The 22448-nt window shown below is 37.9% G+C and overlaps 1 protein-coding gene and 1 pseudogene across 2 annotated transcripts; both read left to right on the top strand.

Annotated features, from left to right (window-relative positions):
- Positions 1-31: 31 nt before the first annotated feature.
- LOC148703681 (uncharacterized) lies at positions 32-1331 on the top strand. The gene is made up of 5 exons (XM_089930090.1): positions 32-213; positions 316-408; positions 495-596; positions 684-1001; positions 1110-1331. The coding sequence occupies exons 1-5, from the start codon at positions 118-120 to the stop codon at positions 1164-1166; spliced, it is 666 nt and encodes a 221-aa protein (XP_089786216.1). The 5' UTR covers positions 32-117; the 3' UTR covers positions 1167-1331.
- Positions 1332-9887: 8556 nt separating this feature from the next.
- On the top strand, positions 9888-11558 carry LOC148703741 (putative galacturonosyltransferase 3 pseudogene; annotated as a pseudogene). The gene is made up of 2 exons (XR_016400427.1): positions 9888-10172; positions 11237-11558. The product of XR_016400427.1 is annotated as a putative galacturonosyltransferase 3 pseudogene (transcript).
- Positions 11559-22448: the final 10890 nt, after the last annotated feature.

The following is a 22448-nucleotide window of genomic DNA, read 5'->3' as shown; positions in this document are numbered from 1 at the left end:
TTGATGTAGACAAAATTTGTCCTTCCTGCAAATAGCCATGATTGGGTGCTGAAGTCCATCAACCGCAAATGGAAAGAATATAAGGCGAAGCTAAAGGCGGATTGGAAGCACGAGGGCATGACTGAAGAGGAGGTGGCCCGTGTTTGTCCTCCAGATGTAATCTCTCATCAGTGGAGGGAGCTTGTCCACTACTGGTTTTCCGAGAGAGCTCAGGTTGTGTATATTTTTTCAATACCTTAGATTGTATTTACTATTATTATAGATTAGAAATTTATACATTATATGCATTACATTGTTTATTATTTTTTGGGGAAGACATATTCCAATATTGGTAGAGCTGCTCGAGCATCACAGACTGTTCCTCACACTTCAGGCTCCATGAGTTATGCGAGGCGTAGAGCTGAATTCGTAAGCTTTCTTGAAATAATTTAAATTTATTTTAAATTATTCTATCATATAGCATGTATACTCTTGAAATATACTTTTTGTTGTAGATGGATGATAATGGGAGGGAGCCTGGTAGGGTGGAGTTTTATAGGATGACTCACACGCACCGAGATGGCAGCTTTGTCCGGGAGGAGTCAAGAGATATAGTTGTATGTATTCATCTTTGGCTTGTGCTGTATTTTTTTTGGTTTTATTATTGGCATACATTAATTTGAATTTTTTTTTGAGAGATATAGGATAGGGCAACAAATCTTATTTCGGAGCGCGTCGGGGGGTCATCATCATCCGACGCGACCCATAATATTGAAGCTGAAGTGCTCGCTGAATTGATGGGCCCAGAGTGTTATGGTCGAGTGAGGGGTTACGGCGTTGGAGTTACCCCCACTCAGTTGTCTTCAGTGGGCACATATACAAGAAATGCCAGAGAATCTAGTAACACTGCAGAAGTTCGTCGGCTTCAAGCAACTATTGATGAGTTGAAGCAAAACCAAGCAAATTTGCAGTCTCAGCTTACGAATATTTCTTCCATGTTACAACGGTTTCTCCCTTCTCAGGTAAATAACTATATATATTTTAATATTTTACATATTATCAATTATGATATATGAGTTAATTATCACATTATTCTTAACTTCTAAAGTTTTTTTTTATTTTTTTTGTAGATTCCTGATACTTCAAACGCTAGTAGAGATGATGATGGAGCTGAATCCCGTCCCTGATGCATTCTAAATTATCTTTTATGAGTTTGATATGTATATGTTTCTGCTTTTTCAGAGTACATTGTAATTTGCTTTTTCAGAGTACATTGTAATTTGCTTTTTCAGAGTACATTGTAATTTGTTTTTTTAGAGTACATTGTAATTTGTATGGCAGCTTTCCTGATACATGAGTCAAAAACATGGAGTTTTAATCAGATATATCAATATTCATATTTTGAATGATCTGAGTATTTGTGTCAATGTATCAATGTAATACAGGTTCATATTGTTATAATATATGTTTTGTAATTTATATTTTATAATACGGATTATTGTTTTATTTTTTTTTAAAAAAAAGACAATTTCCGACGCTTTTAAGCGTCAGTAAAAAAGGTCATGGCACCACCGGCACGCTTGTGCCGACGCTTCAAAAGCATCGGTAATTGAGCAATTGCCGACGCTTAAAAGCGTCGGGGAAAGGTTAATTTCGACGACGCTTTAAAGCGTCGGTAAATCAGGAATTGCCGACGCAAAAAAGCGTCGGGGAAAACATCATTTTGCGGTAAAGCCATGTTTTTGCCGACGCTATATAAGCGTCGGTAAAGCCATGTTTTTGTCGACGCTTGAGTAAAGCGTCGGCAAAAACTTTTGCCACTCTGGTATATCCGACGCTTTGCCAACGCTTGGCGTTGCGTCGGGGGTATTTTAGCCGACGCTAATTAGCGTCGCCAAAGCTCCACGAAAGCGTCGGGTAAAGCCCTTTTTCCTGCAGTGATAGTATGGAATTAATAAGCTGTAGGTAGGCATTAAAGCCTACCTACAGCTTATTAAAACTGCATGAGTTGATTTTGACCCATCAATTTAGCCTCCCATACTACAGCCATTAAAGCCTGCATGCATGGTCACCAACCGGATGAAATATTGCTTGTGCTAGCTATTGAATGTCCTGGTCGAGATATAGTTGGGAGTAGTATGTTGCTATGATATCAAATACACAGAGCAAGGGCAAATTTTGATACTCAATGTCCCAAAAGTTAAGAAAGTTTGGTGAAAATGGAGATTCTGAAGAGCTAAAAACAGTAAAGAACATACAGGGATCATATAAAGAGACATGGAAAGATGAAGAAACGATGGAGGAGTTATAGAGATGGCATCTTGGAAACAATGAATGAGTGGAAACACTATGGAAGGGGTAAATAGGCATCACCTTTTAACTGACAGAGGAGAAAAAACGATTAACACATTAATTATTGTTCAGAGGAAATACATGTCCAAATTAGGCATCTGCAGATACCCATGATAACATACTCTCAATATTCTGGGTGGAATTTAGGCTTTATTGTCACCAAGGGAAGGCAGAAACTATTGTTTCTTTCAATATCAGCCTACTGATGATGATCTTCTGCACACTACTTATTATGTCTGGGAAGCAGGCTATATTTGTTGGATTCTGTCGGTGTTCTAATGTTAAAAACATGGTGTTGGACTGGCTAGAAAGTAATAATTAGAACTTTCTGATAGTCAGCTAGCAATAATTAGAACTTTCTGTAATAATTGTGGATCAAATTTTGGAGTGACAGCTACTGCAATAATCTCTGCTGGAAGCAAATTGGCTTTGCATAGACATAAAGGGATCATAAGCGAAAGGAAAATTCATGACATGTTAATTATGGGCACATGATTTGCAAGCTCTATTTCTTAAATGTTACATGTGAACTTCGTCATTGTCTCACCGAGTATCATCTTAGTTTATATTTGCTCATATATGCCTGATGGCCTGATATGGTGGTTCTACAATGGTGTCATGCATGCAGTTCTGGTTCGGTCAACCATACCTATGTTGATTTATAACATGTAATAGATACATTCCTTGAAATATTGAAGTTTGTCCAGTATGATCATCCTAACCAGAAATAGAGATCTTTCTTCTCACTTAAATGCTATTTTCTCTCGAAAGAAAAAATAAATTCTCCTCTTGGATTTGTTCCTTCAAAGTTCTTGATATTGAGGAACTTGTTCTTCTTTTCTTTGGCATAAATTACCTCATTTTCACTGTTTGCTGTGAGTCAGACTTACTTGATCTAATCTTATAGGGCATTCGAGCTGTCACAGGTCCTAAAGGATGCCTTCTAATAGTCACGGTATTGTAGTATTTCCTTGATTATAAATCACAAGAAATGTTACCATGGTAACATATCCGCACATTAGAACTTTATATCCTTTTGTATCTTGTTACCTCTCAGTTGTTTGATTTGTCATTTATTTGGATTTCTGCACATCATGTGAAATTTCAACATTTCTTTAATTAATTGTTTGAATTAAAGAAGAATACTAAGTGATTACTCTCATCTTCACTGCCTTAGTAAATATTGTACTTTTTCTTTGCCATGGTGTTTTTTCTGAGAGGACAGTGTTTTGTACATTGACAGAATTATACCATATGCTTTCATATAGGTATTAAACCAGTTCTTGCACTTTGAGATATCATATGAGTCCTAATTTCATATGAGTCCTAATTTTGTTTATATTTTTTTTATAAACTGCAGTTCAATCGGTATTCTAATAGAATGGACAAAAGTTGGATAAATAAGTTGAGATCCAGTGCTGAATATTTGGATGGAGTTCAGAATTTCATTAAGTTTGCTTTTGAGAAATCTAATATGAACGGAAAGATTTATTGTCCATGTCAAAAATGTGTAAACGGTTCTGCTCTTGATCCAAAAATTGTTGAAGAACATTTGGTGTGTAATGGTTTTCTAAAGGGTTATACTGAATGGGTTCTTCATGGAGAGTTCATACCTTCACGTAACCAACCCTCCTATCTAGAACACACCTTCAATTTTGGAACTAGTGACATGGAACAAAATTCTGTAGAAGAAGATGATATAAGGGGCTTACTTAGAGATGCTCTTGGACATAGTATTAGAACTGTAGAAGAAGATGAGCGTACAGTTAATGATCAGTCCATGCATGTTGATGCATCTATACATTCTGATGACACAGCTCGTTATGATAACTTGGTGAAAGATTGTGATCAAGAACTGTATCTGGGTTGTAAGAATTTTACGAAGATTTTTTTTCTTCTGCATTTATTACATTTAAAATATTTAAATGGGTGGTCTAGCAAGTTTTTTACTATACTTCTTCAATTATTAAAGGATGCATTTCCGGAAGGTGTTACTTTGCCAACATCTTCATATGAAGCCAAAAAACTAATAAAAGAGTTGGACCTTGGGTACGAGAAGATACACAGTTGTCCGAATGACTGCATTTTATATCGCGGTGAAAATATCAACCAAGAGTCATGCCGAATATGTGGAACTTCACGATGGGGAAAACATAAAGAAGATGAGAATGATTCGGTGACTGAAGTGGATGCTTCACCGATTAAGAAAAAACCGGCTAAAATTTTGAGGTATTTTCCTCTTATACCAAGATTGAAAAGGATGTTTGCATCACTGAAGATGACTTCCTCGATGAGATGGCATGACGAAGGCCGTACAAAGGATAGAATGTTACGACACCCAGTGGATAGTCCCGCATGGAAAGCATTTGATGATAGGCATCCCGAATTTGCTTCTGATGTTCGGAGTGTTAGGCTTGGTTTAGCTACTGATGGGTTTAATCCATTCCGAACGATGAGCTCAACATACAGCACTTGGCCGGTTGTTTTGATTCCATATAATTTGCCGCCATGGATATGTATGAAACAGTCTTTAGTAATTCTGTCAATGGTTATTCCAGGTGACAAGGGCCCAGGTAATGATATTGATGTTTTTCTACAGCCTCTAATAGAGGAATTGAAACAAATATGGGAGGGCATTGATGCATTTGATGCTTTTGCTGGCCAAAATTTCAAATTGCGTGCAGCTCTTATTTGGACTATCAATGATTTTTCTGCATATGCTAATTTATCTGGTTGGAGCACTAAAGGTGCGTATTGCATGTCCTTCTTGTGGAGATTCAACCCATTCATATTGGTTAAAATATGGAGGAAAGTTTTGTTATATGGGCCATCGTCGGTGGTTAGAAGCAAACCATCCATTTCGATTTCAGAAAGACTTGTTTGATGGTACCATAGAGTTGCGATCTGCCCCTATTCCACCAACTGGAACTGAAGTCTTCAGACAAATGCATGGAACCAATTATATACCGGGTAAGGTCTCCAAATGTTCAAAGAAGAGGGGAAGGGAGCATGTTGGCAGCACATTGAATGAAGGATTAATAGCAGAGGTTGCTGAGGATGTTGACAACTTTTTTGAGAATGAAGACAACATATATGGTCAGGAAAATTATGATGACTCAATGGTAGCATCTACACAGAAACAACTATGGAAAAAAAAGAGCATTTTCTTTGATTTACCTTATTGGGAGTATAATCTTCTTCGACATGACCTTGATGTGATGCATATAGAGAAGAACATTTGTGATAACCTGATTGGAACATTGCTAAATCTTGATGGAAAGACTAAAGATAACTTGAAAGTGCGTCTTGATTTGAAAGATATGGGCATAAGATAAGAGCTTCATCCGACAGAGCTTGCCAATGATAAATTTTATACACCTCCTGCATGTTTTACAATGTCTACTCAAGAGAGAGATCTTTTTCTAACAGTTCTGAAAAATATGAAAGTTCCTGATGGGTACTCATCGAATATTTCACGATGCATAAATCTCAAAGAGCATAAATTTTCAAATCTTAAAAGTCATGATTGTCACATTTTGATGCAAGATATCTTTCCATTGGCTTTAAGATCGTCAACATCGAAACAAGTTTTCACAATTGTTTCTCAATTGTCATCATTCTTTAAAACATTATGTTCCAAAGTTCTTGATCCTAAGGAGCTTGATCAATTGGAGTCTATTGTTACACTTACACTATGCCATATGGAAAAGATCTTTCCTCCTGGGTTTTTTACTATTATGGTTCATCTACTCATTCACTTAGCGGTGGAAGCTAAACTTGGTGAACCGGTTCACTACCGATGGATGTATCCTATTGAGAGGTGATTTTAATAAACTCTAATGGCCATATTTAATAATCAATTTGATTGTGATATTTATTTTAAAAATTTATTATTGCAGGTTTCTTATGCGCTTAAAAGATTATGTACGCAATCGAGCCTATCTCGAGAGATCGATTGCTGAAGGATATATTGCTGAGGAGTGTTTGACATTTTGTTCGAGATATCTTGAAGGTGTTGAAACGGTTTTCAATCGACCTCCAAGGAATTGTGATATCATAGAGAATGCAGATATTTACAAGTTCTCATCTGGTGGAAGAGTTTTGGGAAAAGTTGAAAGTGTTGTTCTTGACCAGAAATCGTTGGTACAGGCACATCGCTATGTCTTACTTCATAGTGATATAATATCCGAGTCTCGCAGGTTAGTACAGTTAATTGAAATCTAAATTTACTGTCATGTCAGGAGAATATAATATTGGTATTTAATTAAAGATAACCTTAATCGTGCAGAGAATTTTTAATAGCTCAGCGAAGTCTCAACCATAACATTCGTTCTACACCAAGGATTGAGCAACGATGGTTGGTTGAATTATTTCCAGAATGGCTTTTCAAACAGGTTAGATGTCTAATATATTAAGATTTTTTTTAAAATTCTTATAGAGGGAAATTAATCATTACTTCCATAATTTTTTTTAGGTACCAGTGATAATGGAGAGGAATTGTTCTGAGGAGTTAATAGTCATTGCTCGAGGTCCGAATAATATTGTCAACAGATATGATGGGTTCATTATAAATGGTTTTAAATTTCATACTAAAGAGCGTGAGAAATTTAGAAAAACCCAAAATAGTGGAGTTATGGTTGAGGCGGACGGAAAAAATTATTATGGTGCTCTAACAAATATTTATGAGCTGGATTATTATGGAAATTTTAAGGTAGTATTATTTCGATGTGATTGGGTGGATATAAACTCACCTAGAGGTTTGAGGCAAGACATAAATGGATTCACACTTGTAAATTTTTCAAGGTTGATACATACTGGTTTGTTATTGAAAGATGATCCATTTGTGTTTTCATCTCAAGCTCGACAAGTATTTTTTGTGCAAGACTTAAAAGATAAAAATTGGTCTCTTGTTATTAAAACGAAACCTAGGGACTTGTATGATATTGGAAAAAAGTTGGAAGAGGAGGACGATGATACTTATACTCAGTGTATGCCTTATAATGTTGTGCCAACTGATGAAGTAAATGCGCCAACGAGTTTGATTAGGATGGATGTTGAATGAGAATGTAGTTTCATAATGGTAAGTAAAATTTATGAAGCATATGTTAAATGAGTTATTATATTCTCTTTTATTAGCCCTTTATTTAGTATAAATTTATCATTTAACCAAGTATTGATTCTTTTTTGTGCATACCAGGTAACAATATGCTCCGAGGGAGACGATTTAGAGATGTGGAGTTCCAGCATTCTCAGGTGGGATCTACTTCTGAGCAGTCCCTGCAGTCCCAGCAGCCATGTGATCACCAGCAGCACGAGTCAGGATCTCAGCACGAGCCTCCTGCTGATTGTCCGGAGGATGAGCTCCGGATCCAGGGTAATTCAATTTAAAGTTCACATTTTATGTTCATGTTTGTCTTCAACTTTTTAAGACATTTTATTTAATTTGAATAGATGGACAAGGGACAGTGAGGACGAGATGAGGACCCACTCAAGCAAAGGATGTGTGGAAGCTTCCTCCGGGTGAGAAGATCATCATCCGATGCAACGAATTGGGGCAGCCCATCAATAGAGCTGGAAGTCTACTATCAAGCTTTTTAGGATCGGTTGCATGCAAGGGTCAGCTGTGTCCGCTCAACTATACGAAGTGGAATGACATGCTTCCTTCGTATAAGGTTGAGCTTCTTAGACTTATATAGGTAATGAATTGAATTTATTCTTTTTAATTCGACACCTCCTGTATATTAATTTGCTTAGTACCATAATTTTATTTTAGAGGTTTAATATTATTATAACATTCTGTATCTTGTTGTAGAGTAAGTTTGTACTCCCTCCAGAGAGCCATGATTGGGTGCTAAAGTCCCTCAACCGCAAATGGAAAGAATATAAAGTAAAATTGAAGACGGACTTCAAGCGTGAGGGTATGACAGAGGAGGAGGTTGCTCGTGTGACTCCTCCTGATGTATACCCTCAGTAGTGGAGGGAGCTTGTTCACTACTGGTTTTCTAAAAGATGACAGGTCACGTATATTGTTTCAATATCTTCTATTATCTTTATTATTAATATAGATTGCAAATATATACATTGAATCATATTATACTGTGTGCTTTTATTTTGGCAGACATATTCTAATATTGGTAGAGCTGCACAAGCATCTCAAGCAGTTCCTCATACTTCAGGCTCAAAGAGTTATGCGAGACGTAGAAATGAATTCATAAGTTCTTTTGAAACTATTTGAAACTCTACTAACATATAGCACGTATCATGATATATAGTTTGTCAATATACTTTCCGTATGTGTAGATAGTAGAGCATGGAAGGGAGCCTGGTGAGGTAGAGTTTTATAAGATGACCCACACTCACCGAGATGGTAGCTTTGTCCGGGACGAGTCGAGAGATATAGTTGTATGTATTCATTTTTTATTTGATCATAATTTTTTTATTAATTTTACTTCTTTTAAAATATTAATGTGACTGTTTATTTTTTTGAGAGAGATATAGGAAAGAGCTACAAATCTTATTTCAGAGCGCGTCGGGGAGTCATCATCATCCGACGCGGTCAGTCGCGTCGAGGCTCAGGTCTATGCCGAATTGATGGGCCCAGAACATTATGGTCGCATGAGGGGTTACGGTATCGGAGTTACCCCCACTCAGCTGTCTGCAGTGAGCCGATATACCCAAGATGCCAGACAAGGTGCTAGCACTGCAGAGGTTTGTAGTTTGAAGATAGAGATGGCACAGATAAAGCAGTCATATGAGACAAGGATAGAGGAGATGAGGCAGAGTCATATGACTGATATGGCGGAGTTGAAGCAGAGCCAAGAGTTGAAGATACAATCTTTGCAGGATCAGCTTGACCATATTTCATCTTTTTTGCAGATATTTGCTCCTCTGGTACATAACTAAATATATTTGAATATTTTATATAATTATAATGTATTCTTGTATGAGCATGATGACTTTCGTATTTTTAGTTTCTAAAGTATTTTTTTTTCTTGTAGGTTGCTGATACTTCATCTACTCGTAGAGATGATGATGCCGTCGACTCTTGATACATCATAGATTGTGTACTTAGGAATTTGAGATGGATGTTTTTAGAATGTTTTGAAGTACAATGTAATCAAATATGATAATATGAATATTTTGAATGAAAAGTTCTTGTTTGTGAAATTAGTATGTTCTTCAAATATGCACAACTTTAATTAGTGTCATGGTAATTCATTCCTCTATTGAAATTACATTGTATCATCCAAAGCTAAAAAATGAGACATGCACTGCCATCCAAAAAACATCTGCAAGAACAAAGTCAATTGTAGAGGTATTGTTGATTATGTCTGGATTCGCAGAAGAGTATTTGATCTGTTCAAGTACCTGATGTTATCCTGGGGATATATGAGTCCCTACTGCTTCACCTTATCTTACTTGGGGAATGGCTCTATGTTGACTTGACAGGAACATGGTTTCAGGACAGGCAGTCCGGCTGGACGACTTGACTCCCACGAACTAGATGAGGTAACTGGAATACATCTTCTTCATGAAAGTAAACTGTTCATTCTATTTATCCATGGCTTGATAAGATACTTTTTCTTGCTGATGATGTTGTTGTTCAAAAGTATCTGACACTACTCTGGTCTTTAGATTTGAAGGGGATGGTGAATGGAGCAGTTGAGATGTGCAAAGAGAGCTTTCATAGGTTTGATACTTACCTCAATTTCTCAAACCCAAAAATCTCTGAAAATTTTGATCCACAAGCTTGTGGATGGGCATTTGGGATGAACATCTTTGACTTGAAGGAATGGAAGAAGCGAAATATCACTGGAATATATCATTATTGGCAAGACTTGGTAAGAAAAAAATGGTTGTTGTTATTTTCTGTTCGGTAGATTTCCTATATGACTTCTATATTGATTACAATAACAATTGCCTAAATCTATCACATGTTCAATTCTATATATAGTATACCAGATATTTTATCTTTGTATAATATCTATATGTGTATGTTCAATTCTATATATATTATAGCAATTGTAAGTTTCTAAAATTCATTTACTTCAAAATTTTTCATTGTAGAACAACCATATTCAATTACTAAGAAATTTGGTGCAATAGATGGACACCACTGCTTGGTTTCTGGACAGAATTCAGTTCCTGGGACTTTGTTTGCATGGTATTTGGGAAGTGAAATATATTCTGCTAGTTGATGGATGTGTTGCTAGGTGATGGGTCATGGGGATTAGTTCATGTTTCAGAAGTTTAAAGCTTTGAGAGTCTGCAAGTCTGTTGTGTGAGTTGCATTGCAGGTGGTGGTAAGCAGGCATGACTACATGGCTACTCCTAGAAAGTTATCATTGTAGTTTTTAATCTATTTGCAATCATGCTTTCTTGGCTGTATCACTCTTTCAAAATTCTCTACCATCATGTCCTGAACAAATGACATGTTGGCTTTATTCATGCCGGCATATGCTCATGCCTAAGGGCCTGTTTGTATGTGTGAAGAATTGTTCCTTGGAGAGGCATAAAAGAGAATCTGAAGGGGTTTGGGAAGTCTGTTGATCTCCATATATCATAAAGGGTGGGGGAAGAGTCATGGAAGAAGTTGAAGGGATTTGGTGATTTCTGTTAAAAATGGGAATTGGGGCATTGGTGGACTTCCTGACCCTTCCAGCTTATCTTCCATGCCTGTTCAGATACAGGTTCTCACTTCACTCGGCATAATACAGGAATAGCTGGTTCATGCATCGGAACAGGCACTAAAGTTTAGTATTATTGTTTTATGAATATCTGATGCGATTGACATGGGTAGATTCAGACAGCATGCTTGTGCAGTGTTATATCTAATATACCTTTTCTTTTATTCAGTTCGTTGACAGGGAATTTTCCCCTCTTTTTTTCTCCCTTATCTCTGTAGAATGAAGACAGGAAACTCTGGAAGCTTGGTTCACTGCCACCAGGTTTGATAACATTTTACAATCTGACATATCCACTAGAGCAGAGTTGGCATGTGCTAGGACTCGGCTATGATCCTGCTGTAAACCCTTCAGAGATTGAGAATGCAGCTGTCGTTCACTACAATGGCAACTACAAGCCATGGCTGGATCTTGCTTTTACCAAGTACAAATCATACTGGTCCAAGTTTGTAAAGTTTGACAATCCGTACATTCAGCGCTGCTGTATGGACTGATGAAATTAAACCAACTGATAACATTTTCTTTGATTGATGTATTCATAATCTTTTCGGAGAGTAAGTCTGCCTCTTGTTAGAAAAGAAGAAGAAGGAAGCTGGAAACAGGGGAGAAGGAGAATACTAATTTCATTCTCTTTTCTTATGATTTCATAGTACAGATTGGTGATATTTATACACATTGAGCTGGATTAAAGTGTAACTAATCTAGCTATTTAAGCAATGCAAATTGTAACTGAATGTAACTAATCTAAAATTCAAAAAGATGAAATTTCTAGATCATGGAGTTCAGAGTCCTGTTTCAACTGGTTTCTGTTTCTCCGTCTCAACAGTTACTGTTCACGAAATGTTTAAACCGTTTGAGACGTTATGAAAGTTTGAACTGAAAGAGAGCCGTTGGGGTTCTCATGGGAAGAGCCTGTATTACTGGGAAGAGAGGTTCTGGTGTCTGGATGGGATGAACCTGTGTTACTGGGAAGAAAATCTTGAGACTCCCCCTCAAGATGGGCATGGATGTTCATCGTGCCCATCTTGGATAGCAAGAAATGAAAGGAGGTAGCAGGCAGTGCTTTTGTGAAAATATCTGCCAGTTGAAATTTTGAGCTGATATGAACCGGATTAATAACTCCTGCTATAACTTTTTCCCTGACAAAGTGGCAATCCAGTTCTATGTGTTTGGTCCTTTCATGGAAGATTGGGTTTTTGGTGATGTGAAGAGCCGCTTGATTATCACAATATACAAGTGCCGGCTGTGCATGCTGTATCTTGAACTCTTTTAGCAGGGCAAGTAACCAGACAACTTCGCAACTGGTGTGAGCTAAGGCCCGGTACTCTGCTTCTGCAGAGGATCTTGAGACAATAGCTTGTTTCTTGGTCTTCCAGCTGACCAATGAATCTCCGATGAAGATGCAGAAACCAGTGACAGATCTCCTTGTTTCGGGACATGCTGCCCAATCTGAATCACTATAAGCTTTAAGATGAAGGGGAGATTGTGAGGAAAATAATATACCTTGGCCTATAGAGCTTTTCAAGTATCTCAAAATTCTGTGAGCTGCATGTAGATGGATTTGTGCTGGTTTATCCATGAATTGGCTGAGAACGTTCACAGCATACGTTATATCTGGTCTTGTAATTGTTAGGTAAATAAGTCTACCAACTAATCTTCTGAAACTTGTGACATCAACCAAGGAATCTTTGGAGGAGTGTGATAACTTGTGATTGATTTCCATTGGAGTTGTGATTGATTTACTGCCAAGAAACCCAGTGTCTTCTAGAATTTCAAGAGTATACTTCCTTTGACATAGGTGAATGCCAGCAGCTGATCTTGCAATCTCCAATCCCAAGAAAAATTTCAAAGTTCCCAAGTCTTTTATCTTGAATTGAGTATGTAGATATGCTTTGATTGAATCAATTGCTGTCATACTATTGCTGCCCACAATAATATCATCCACATAAACTATAAGAGCTACAAAACCATGCTTATCATCTCTTGTGAATAGAGAGTAATCAGATTTAGATTGCCGAAAACCAATAGTGGTAAGAGAAGAGGAGAATTTTGAGTACCATTGCCTAGAAGCCTGTTTTAGACCATAGATGGACTTGTGTAATTTGCACACCAAATTCATGTTAGATGACTCCCCCTTAATCTGATGACCCGGAGGTAATTCCATATATAATTCTTCATCCAACTCCCCATGAAGGAATGCATTATGAACATCTAATTGTCCCAAATGCCAACCATGGATTGCTGCTAAGGCAAGAAATACCCTTATGGTTGTGAGTTTTGCAACCGGACTAAAAGTCTCTTGGTAATCAAATCCTTCTCTTTGTGTGTAGCCCTTAGCCACCAATCTAGCTTTGTACCTTTCCATTGTTCCATCTGATTTAAGCTTGGTCTTGTAAACAAATTTGCATCCTACAGCTTTCTTCCCGGGAGGCAGAGAAGTAATGGTCCAAGTTTTATTTTCTTCCAGTGCTTTTATTTCAGCTTGCATTGCATCTTTCCAATGCTGAGAAGTCATGGCTTCAGTATATGTCTTAGGTTCTTTGATCAAGGAGAGGGCTACTGTATATGCTTTGTGGGATGATGAAAGATTGTCATAAGATAGATGCTTGCACAGAGGGTGGAAGGTAGAACATAACTTTGGGTGTTCGGCAGTTACATTTGTGGCTAACTGGCAATGGTAGTCCTTCAAATAGCTTGGTGGAACTCTATTTCTATTGGATCTTCTGAGGAGAATATCAGCATTGTGATGTTCATCCTGTGACAGTGACTCATTTGGCATGTTAATGTCAACAGAACTGGATGCTGGAGAGTTGGAAAGATGACTCATTTCCGGTTGACATGGTAAATAAATGTCTGGTAAGGCCGGTGGTAATGAAATTGATGAAGTTTCAATTTCTTTGGCACTAGGACTTTGAAAAGGAAAAGTAGATTCATAAAAGACAACGTTCCTGGAAATGATACATGATTGAGCTTCTAAGTCATAGACTTTGTATCCCTTACTCCCTGCTGGGTATCCAAGGAAAATACATTTGCTAGCTCTGGGACTGAGTTTAGTTCTGTTGTGTTTAAGTGTGGAAACAAAACACAGACAACCAAATACTCTTAAATGGGTATAAGAAGGAACAGAGCCAAAAAAAGTTTCATATGGAGATTTGTTTTTAAGGGTAGGAGTGGGTATACGATTGATTAGATAAGTGGCTGTGAGAACTGCATCTCCCCAGAATTTTATTGGAAGTGAAGCTTGAAAAAGAAGAGCTCTAGAAACAGTGAGAAGATGTTGGTGTTTCCTTTCCACTATGCCATTTTGTTGTGGAGTGTAGACACAGGTTTTTTGACGTATAATTCCCTTGGAACTATAGAACTCAGGCATATGAAACTCCATTCCATTATCAGTTCTGATTTTCTTCACCTTGGCATTGAACTGGGTTTGAACTAAATGAATGAAGGTTTGCATAAGGTTTCTAGCTTCAGATTTGAACTTCATGAGATATACCCAGGTTATTCGGCTATAATCATCAACTATGGTTAGGAAATAGTGATGACCTTGAATGGATGCTTGAGAATAAGGGCCCCATATGTCGCAATGTATTAAATCAAAAGGAGAAGAAGAAACAGAATTGCTTACAGGAAACGGTTGGTTTTTTTGTTTGGCTAACTGACAAACAGTACATTGCATTGGCTCATTTCCTTTTACATCAGAGACATGAGATTGAATTAAATTCAATCGAAGGTTGGATAAGTGTCCCAGTCTAAAATGCCAAAGATCAAAAGAATGTTCAACTTTAGCATGAAGAGCTTGACTTTTGGAAAATGAAGTATACTTGGGAAGAGTGATTTGGTTGTCTGCAGAACTTGGAAGGAAGAAATAGAGACCATTATGAATCTTTGCAAACCCAATCGTCATCCATGAAGAGGGGTCCTGTATAAAACATAGTTTGTCCAAGAAGATAAGACATAGAGAAGCATCATGGGTGAGTTTACTTACCGAGAGAAGATTAAAGGTAAAGGAAGGCACACACAAAACATTTGTGAGAGTTAGATGATCTGATAACTTCACATTTCCAATATGAGTCACCCTTGCCTTAGTTCCATTTGGCATCTGAACATATGCATGTACTTCAGAAATTATGGAAGTAAGAACGGAAACTGAACAAACCATGTGATCAGTGGCTCCTGTGTCAAGTATCCATGGAGTTCCTTGTTCCTTGACTAGCTTAGAATTCTGTTTGATGACAGAAAATGCTGAAGAAGTAAAGATGGAAGTACCTGCCATGTTAGCATAGGAATGAGTGTTTGATGATTCCGTGGATGTCTTGGTCATCAGGGAAGATGAGTCATTTGACTTAGGTTGATGAAGCATATGAGCATTGAAATGATCAATGAGCTGCTGCATTTGAGCTTGAGTGAGCACTGTCTGAGATGATATTGATTCCTTTCCTTGACTCTGAATAATTGCTTGATTTGCTGAATATTTGTTTGAAGTAACACCATTGAGATTTCCAGATTTGTTTTTGGTAAACTTGAAGTTGGGCGGAAATCCTATCAGCCTATAGCATTTGTCTTTAGTATGTCCAATTTTCCCACAGTGATAACATACTAGTTCTGACTTTTCCCTTCTCTTTGTATTTGTTACAGAAAATGCAGAAGATTCAGAAGTAGGAAGCGTTAATGTACGTGCTTCCCTTTGTCTTTCCTCTTGTAAAACTAATGAGAAAGTTTTATCTAAGGAGGGCATAGGACTCATAAGAATTACCTGTCCTCTTATACTGTCATATGAATCATTCAATCCCATTAGGAATTTGAACACATAATCCTTCTGTTGAGCTTCATTGATAGTTCCCACTGCATTACATGTACAATGTCCACAAGTACATGAAGGCAGTGGTCTATAGTTGTGTAGTTCTTCCCAAATGGCATTGAGTTGAGTGAAATAATCACTCACTGATTGGGTTCCCTGCATCACCGAGCTAAGTTGTTGTTGAAGTTGATAGATCCTCACATTATCCGGTTGTGCAAACCGGATTTTTAGCTTTTCCCATACTTCCCTTGCAAAATTTATATACAAAACACTGGATGCAATTTCCCTTGAAATGGAATTCAGAATCCATGAAAGGATCAGATTGTTGCATCTCAACCAGGGTAAGTAAAAAGGACTTGTTGATTCTGGTGTAGGGATAGTTCCATCAAGAAATCCCAGCTTATTCTTGACAGAAATGGCCAAAGTGAAGGATCTATTCCATGAGAGATAGTTGGATCCTGTTAAAGGAGGACTGATCACCACAGTGTTAGCATTATCACTGTGATGAAGAAAAAATGGACTGTTTGGATCTTCGGAGGGAGAAGGAATGTGAGTTGAAGAGTATGCAGGGGATACATGAGCTGAAGATTCTCCATCTGCCATTTTAGAACAATCCTAAGACAAAAAGAAATGGCTGATACAGATTACTGCATCTTCAACGAGGAAGAAGAAGCTTGATTTAGAATTCTAGCATCTGCTCTGATACCATGTTAGAAAAGAAGAAGAAGGAAGCTGGAAACAGGGGAGAAGGAGAATACTAATTTCATTCTCTTTTCTTATGATTTCATAGTACAGATTGGTGATATTTATACACATTGAGCTGGATTAAAGTGTAACTAATCTAGCTATTTAAGCAATGCAAATTGTAACTGAATGTAACTAATCTAAAATTCAAAAAGATGAAATTTCTAGATCATGGAGTTCAGAGTCCTGTTTCAACTGGTTTCTGTTTCTCCGTCTCAACAGTTACTGTTCACGAAACGTTTAAACCGTTTGAGACGTTATGAAAGTTTGAACTGAAAGAGAGCCGTTGGGGTTCTCATGGGAAGAGCCTGTATTACTGGGAAGAGAGGTTCCGGTGTCTGGATGGGATGAACCTGTGTTACTGGGAAGAAAATCTTGAGACCTCTGTCGAGCAGTTTGATCCAGTAGTATTGCAGATCTCTTGATGCACATGCCTACAATTTTGTATTAAATTAACTCAGCACAATCATGTTACATGCAGTACATCTTGTCTCATTGTGTCTGTATTTACATGAGGAAATTTCTCGATCCAATATTTTTTCAAGCCCATAATTTTTTGCTTGTTCGGTTAACCTATACGCTGTCTAAATTACTGGATATTTGAGCAAGATTTCTATTTGCCAGGAGGGTAGGAGAAGCTTCAGTGTGTGAATAAGAGCATTGTGAGGGTGAACTCTGAGAGGGTATCTGCCTCTCTGGTAGCCATGTTAGCAAAAGTTTGAACGGTCTCCAGCAATAAAGAGTAGTAGAGAGTAGGTTCTTAACTGGTAGATTCTCTTGATGAAGGGTGGATGTGAAGCTGGACAGCAAGGAATCCTGTGCATATAATCAATCACTTGCAGCTGCTCCTAGTCCCATTGCTTCCTGTATGGAGCTTTCATAGGTTTGATACTTAACGACGCTTTATTGCGTCGGTCAAGTAGCATAAGCCGACGCTTTTAAGTGTCGACATAGTCCAACACAAACTACGGTGGAAAGCGTGGGTTCAAGTACGGCGACGCTTTTAAGCGTCGGGTTCCTATAACATGAACGATGTTTAAAAGCGTCGGCATAGAGCGACGACGCTTTTTCGACGCGTCGGGTTAAACCCGACCCACGCCCACCTGCCCGACGTCCGACCCATGCTTTGCGGTGCGTGGGCTGGAAATTCGCCGACGCTTTAAAAAAAGCGCCGGGAGATATACTTTCTTTTGTAGTGGGCATACGCCCCTCCTAGCTATTCAAATAATGGGATAAGGATGAGTTCCTAAAAAATAGGAACTCACCTTTATCCATTAGTGCTTCAAAAAGAGGAGGGATTTCGGCCCCTCCTCTCATGCTTTCTCTAGGCATTTCGGCAGCACCCCTCCTCCCCTCATTCCTCCTTCCAGCCGCAAGAGAAAAGGGAGAAAAAGAAAGGGTGGGGTGGCCTTCTTCTTCCTCTTCCTTGGGTCCAGCGTAGGAGAAAAAGAAAAGGCTGCGAAGAGCCTTTGTTTCTTCTTCCTTGGCATTTCCTTCTTCTTCCTCCTCTCAAGCCAATCAAAAGTTGATTCAAAGGAGAGGACCTCAGCCATCTAAAGCAATCTTTGCAAGGGAGCTAGCACCCCGGAGAGATCCAAAGGCTTCAATCGACTCACTACCTCGTGTGGATACCCGTAGAGGCCGGACACGTGTGCAGCTTCCATCGAACCTTCTACAAATCCACGTAAATCAGATTTGCGGAGACCATCTACCCGCACAAGATGAAGATCTGATCTTCTTAATGATTTTAAAATGGTTTAAAATAATTTAATTCTAATCTATCTACAAACGAAAGGTTTTTAAAATACGTTCATGCGATGAACGGATCACACATATGTTTTTCCGCTGCAATCTGAAAATTATTTCGAAATTTTCATGGCATATGGGGGATGCTAACACCTTCCAGACAATTCTTTGGAATATATTACTTGAAGAGGGAGAGAGAGCCAACGGGAGAAAGGAGGGAGAGCCAATCGTCATGAAGTCTCCCTGCATTGCGGCTGTTCGCGTCTGTATGGAAGGCTAAGCCCTTCACTAGGGCTAGATGCAGCCCTAACAAAGAGACACGGGTTTTGTATATTTAATTTTATGTTCTTGAAATTGTATAGACATTCTTACTCTTAATAAATATCCTTTAATCTCATGCTTAAATTCTGTGATTTTAAGTATAAGGTCTATACAAATGTTCTTCATGATTATTAAAATAAAAATAAGATAGTTCATGCTTAAGAAAGATGCGGTATGTTGCCACCTTAGATTAGGATAGACATTTTATGCTAACTGAAGATGGACTATGCCTAAATTACTTTTGTGAAATTTTATTCGAATACTTATTAGGCTTGTAGCCAATTTGCATAATAATCCAAGAACGAAATAAATTGCAAATAACCCTTGTTGCTATGTTAGTGGTGAATTCCTAGCCCTAGGCTCTTCTACTTATATTATTTCGAATTGCATTCTTTATCAAATTACATAGGTTAATATTCTCTATTAATTCATCTTTACAAATTGAGAAGAAAACAACTGTACCCCAATCGCTGTGGATCGATACCCATAATCACTATCATACTAGCTGCGATACATGCCATTGCGTGGTCTTTAAAGTTGGCTGTTAGTGTCATTAGTGATTAATTCCTAAATGCTCCTGATCGATGGATCATCACGAGGATGGTGATCGATCCATCGAGATTAGTGCACAAATTATTTAGTCAAATGGATGAGTCTCGAGTCCACAGTGTGGGGACACTGGAGTGATTGTGCAAGTGCTTGTTAGAGAACAAGGGCACTGAGCATGACCAAAGCAAGTAGTCACATAGATGTCTATCCACTCGTTAGTGACATACTTATACTGCAGTTGTATGACTGGTCCATTGACCTGCGGTGCCTTAGCTATTCACTGTGAGGTTGCTGTAGTTTGACGAGTACATACACATGGATCCTAGCCATTCGGATCCTTGTCGTACAGATTGGCTGCAACAGGTTCACTGTAGGAATAGGTGTGCATCTAGATGGGATCTATCGACCTTGATAGATTAGGAGTAATCCTATGTGATTCATGAGACTGAGTTCGATTAAATTTCTGACCAAGTATTTTGGAAAATAAAGTTTTCCAAATATCGAACTAGAGTCAAATAAATCTTGTATATGACAGACGATGGGGTTTGATGAGTTATCCATAACCTCCATCCTATCAAAATCCACAATAGAGGAACTGTGTCATACACTAACTGCACCTAAAGGTTCATACATTCCATTCTGCTAGGTTGCCTCTACATACTGCTAGGTGTCACTAGCGGATTGTGAGGCTCACGGGCATTTATCTGATGATTGATAAATCCTAATGAGTAAAAATGAAATTGTTTCAGTCAACTGAAAGAAGTTTTAGTGATATTGAGATGGAGATCTCAATATATCTTACTAACAGACAGAATAGAACCAATGGGGTCACACACATTAGAGGATTTGATTAGTCAGATTGTCGTAATTGTGATTTAAAATTATAATTGGTGTCAATTATCAATATGATTGGTGATTGAATTAACCCACTAAATGTTAGTGAGTTAAAGGAAGAAGAATTAAGTGAAAATAATTGCAATTGGATTGCAATTGGGTTGATTTGATGAGCCAAATCAAATTGGGTTCGACTAAATTTGAATTAGGCTCATAATTGGGTCAAATTATTAGACCCTGATTAGATCAGGATATATTCTTGGAATATGCCTTAAGTCGTGTTCATACCATACAGACTCTAAAGTCCACATGACATTGTAGGATAAATATGCCTTAAGTCGTGTTCACACCATGCGGATTCCAAAGTCCACATGGCACAGGATCATGCATGGCGCCTCCCCTCCTTCTCCTAATTTGATTAGGATTTAGCCATGGAACACATGGCATGCATCCAAGGGTGGGCAGCATGAAGAGAATTCTAATCCTCTTGATCAAGGTTTCTTGGACACTTAACATTAATCCAAGGATGGACTAAACCCTAAACGCCTAGTATAAGAAGGAGGAAGGGGAGGCGTGTGAAAGAATAAGAGAGCTCTTCCTCCTCCACGCCAAGCCCCCTATTCCTCTCCTTCTTCCTCTTCCACAGTGGCAAGAAAAATTCCTTTCCTTCTCCTCTTCCATCGCAAGCAAGCAAGGTAGAAGAAGAAGAAGAAAGAGTTTCTTCTTCAAGGAGCAAGGATTGATTGCTGTTCTTCTTCCTTTCTTCTACGACAATCAGGAGAGATCTCTGCAAGGAGCTAGCACCCCGGTGAGATCCTATCTCTGATTTTCAGATCCTCGTATGGATACTTGTAGAGGTCGGAAATGTGTGCGGCTACAAGGAAAACCTATGCAACGATCATCAGATTGCGGCGAGCTTCTACCTGCACAAAGGTAAAGATGAGATCTTTACTTCTGATTTTTGTTTTTGTTTTTGTAATCAAGTTTTAATCTTAATCTCCTCTCCTTTATGATTCAAAGAGATCTTCTGGATTATTGAATCCAAATTTTTTTTTGAATTCGACGATCCGTAGCAAGTTCATGGATGAACAAACCCTGTGCGTGATTTCTGCTGTGATTGTCGCATCGCGCATGGGGTAACTCAATAAGATCTTGAGGTATAGGTTTGTTCCAGTATAATTTTCAATGTGACCATCATATTTTCTTGAAATTTTGCAGTCTTCGGCTTTCTATCTAAGTCTCGAGGCTTTTGTCCCAAATTTTCTTGCAAGATCGACTAAGGATATGTATCCAAAACCTCGGGGTCCTTGCTCCACATCAAATAACCATAAGAAAGATTAGAAAAAATAGAGCACTTTGGGTATATACATTATGAACGTATTAGTTTATTGTCTATTGGTAGATGGAGCAGATTAAGTTTAAAAATCTCAGGTTTTGGATACCAAAAAATCTCAGTTAATAAACAGTGCATAATCAACAAGTAATACTTGGGAGTTGTTCCATTTGTAGGTGAATGAAAAGTTTGTTAAACATTGTTTTATACTCATAAACATAAAATAAAGTTTTGAAAATTACTCCTGAAGGCTAATCGCGTGCCTTCTTTTGCACCTTATTTTACTTCTCTAAAGCATTGCCTTTACTTCTGGTTCACCACCCCATCTTCTTATACTTTCCTCAGCTACTGAAGCCTGCAATGCAATATCATTTTTCATGATACATGTAGCTGATAAACATGAGATTCTACAGAACCTGATTTCTCAATGAGAAATGATAATAAACTACAAACATAAATAGAACAACTTGATGATTTCTTTGCATTAATTGTACAATAAACCAGACAATGCCAGCTTAGAGGGCCAAACTAAATCATCTAGTTTTAAATGAACTTTAATTATGTGCTTTTTGTTCTCTTATTACTGGATCTGCTACTAGATAAGGTCTCGAATTGCTTATTTCTTGATAGAATGTTAAAGAACATCATAAGTGTGAATACTTTGAGTATTGATAATAAAAAAAAATATGTAACCTATATACCTCTTTGTTCCAATTTGTCCGATAGGTCATCCAAAATAGGATTAGTGTTTGTACGATGGTGCCTGATAACATTCCGTACCAAATGCCCTGGAATTGAAGTTAATCAAAGGCAATAATGAGAAAATACTGGTGTATGCCTCACAATATTAGTGATCTAAATAAGGTATCAATATGGAAACTTTTTGGGGTAACAATTAATAGTTATCTTTCATGTCGCATACTGTTCAAGCTAGAGGCCCAACCATGCACAAAACTAATTGCTACTGATTGTGATGGCTAATAGCCATTTGCATAAATGGGAAGAAGAAAAGAGTATTTACCCGAACACCCATGTCAAGCTTATAACCCATTATAAGGCCTAGGGGAATACCAAATATATAATAACAACCAATGTTCACATATGCAAC

The sequence above is a fragment of the Phoenix dactylifera genome, chromosome 4, assembly GCF_051530095.1.
Source record: "Phoenix dactylifera cultivar Ajwa chromosome 4, Ajwa_hap1_PhDact_Kaust_v1.1, whole genome shotgun sequence".
Taxonomy (NCBI): domain Eukaryota; kingdom Viridiplantae; phylum Streptophyta; class Magnoliopsida; order Arecales; family Arecaceae; genus Phoenix; species Phoenix dactylifera.
Note: the sequence above shows the minus strand (reverse complement) of the source record. Positions and strands in the feature narration are given on the sequence as shown.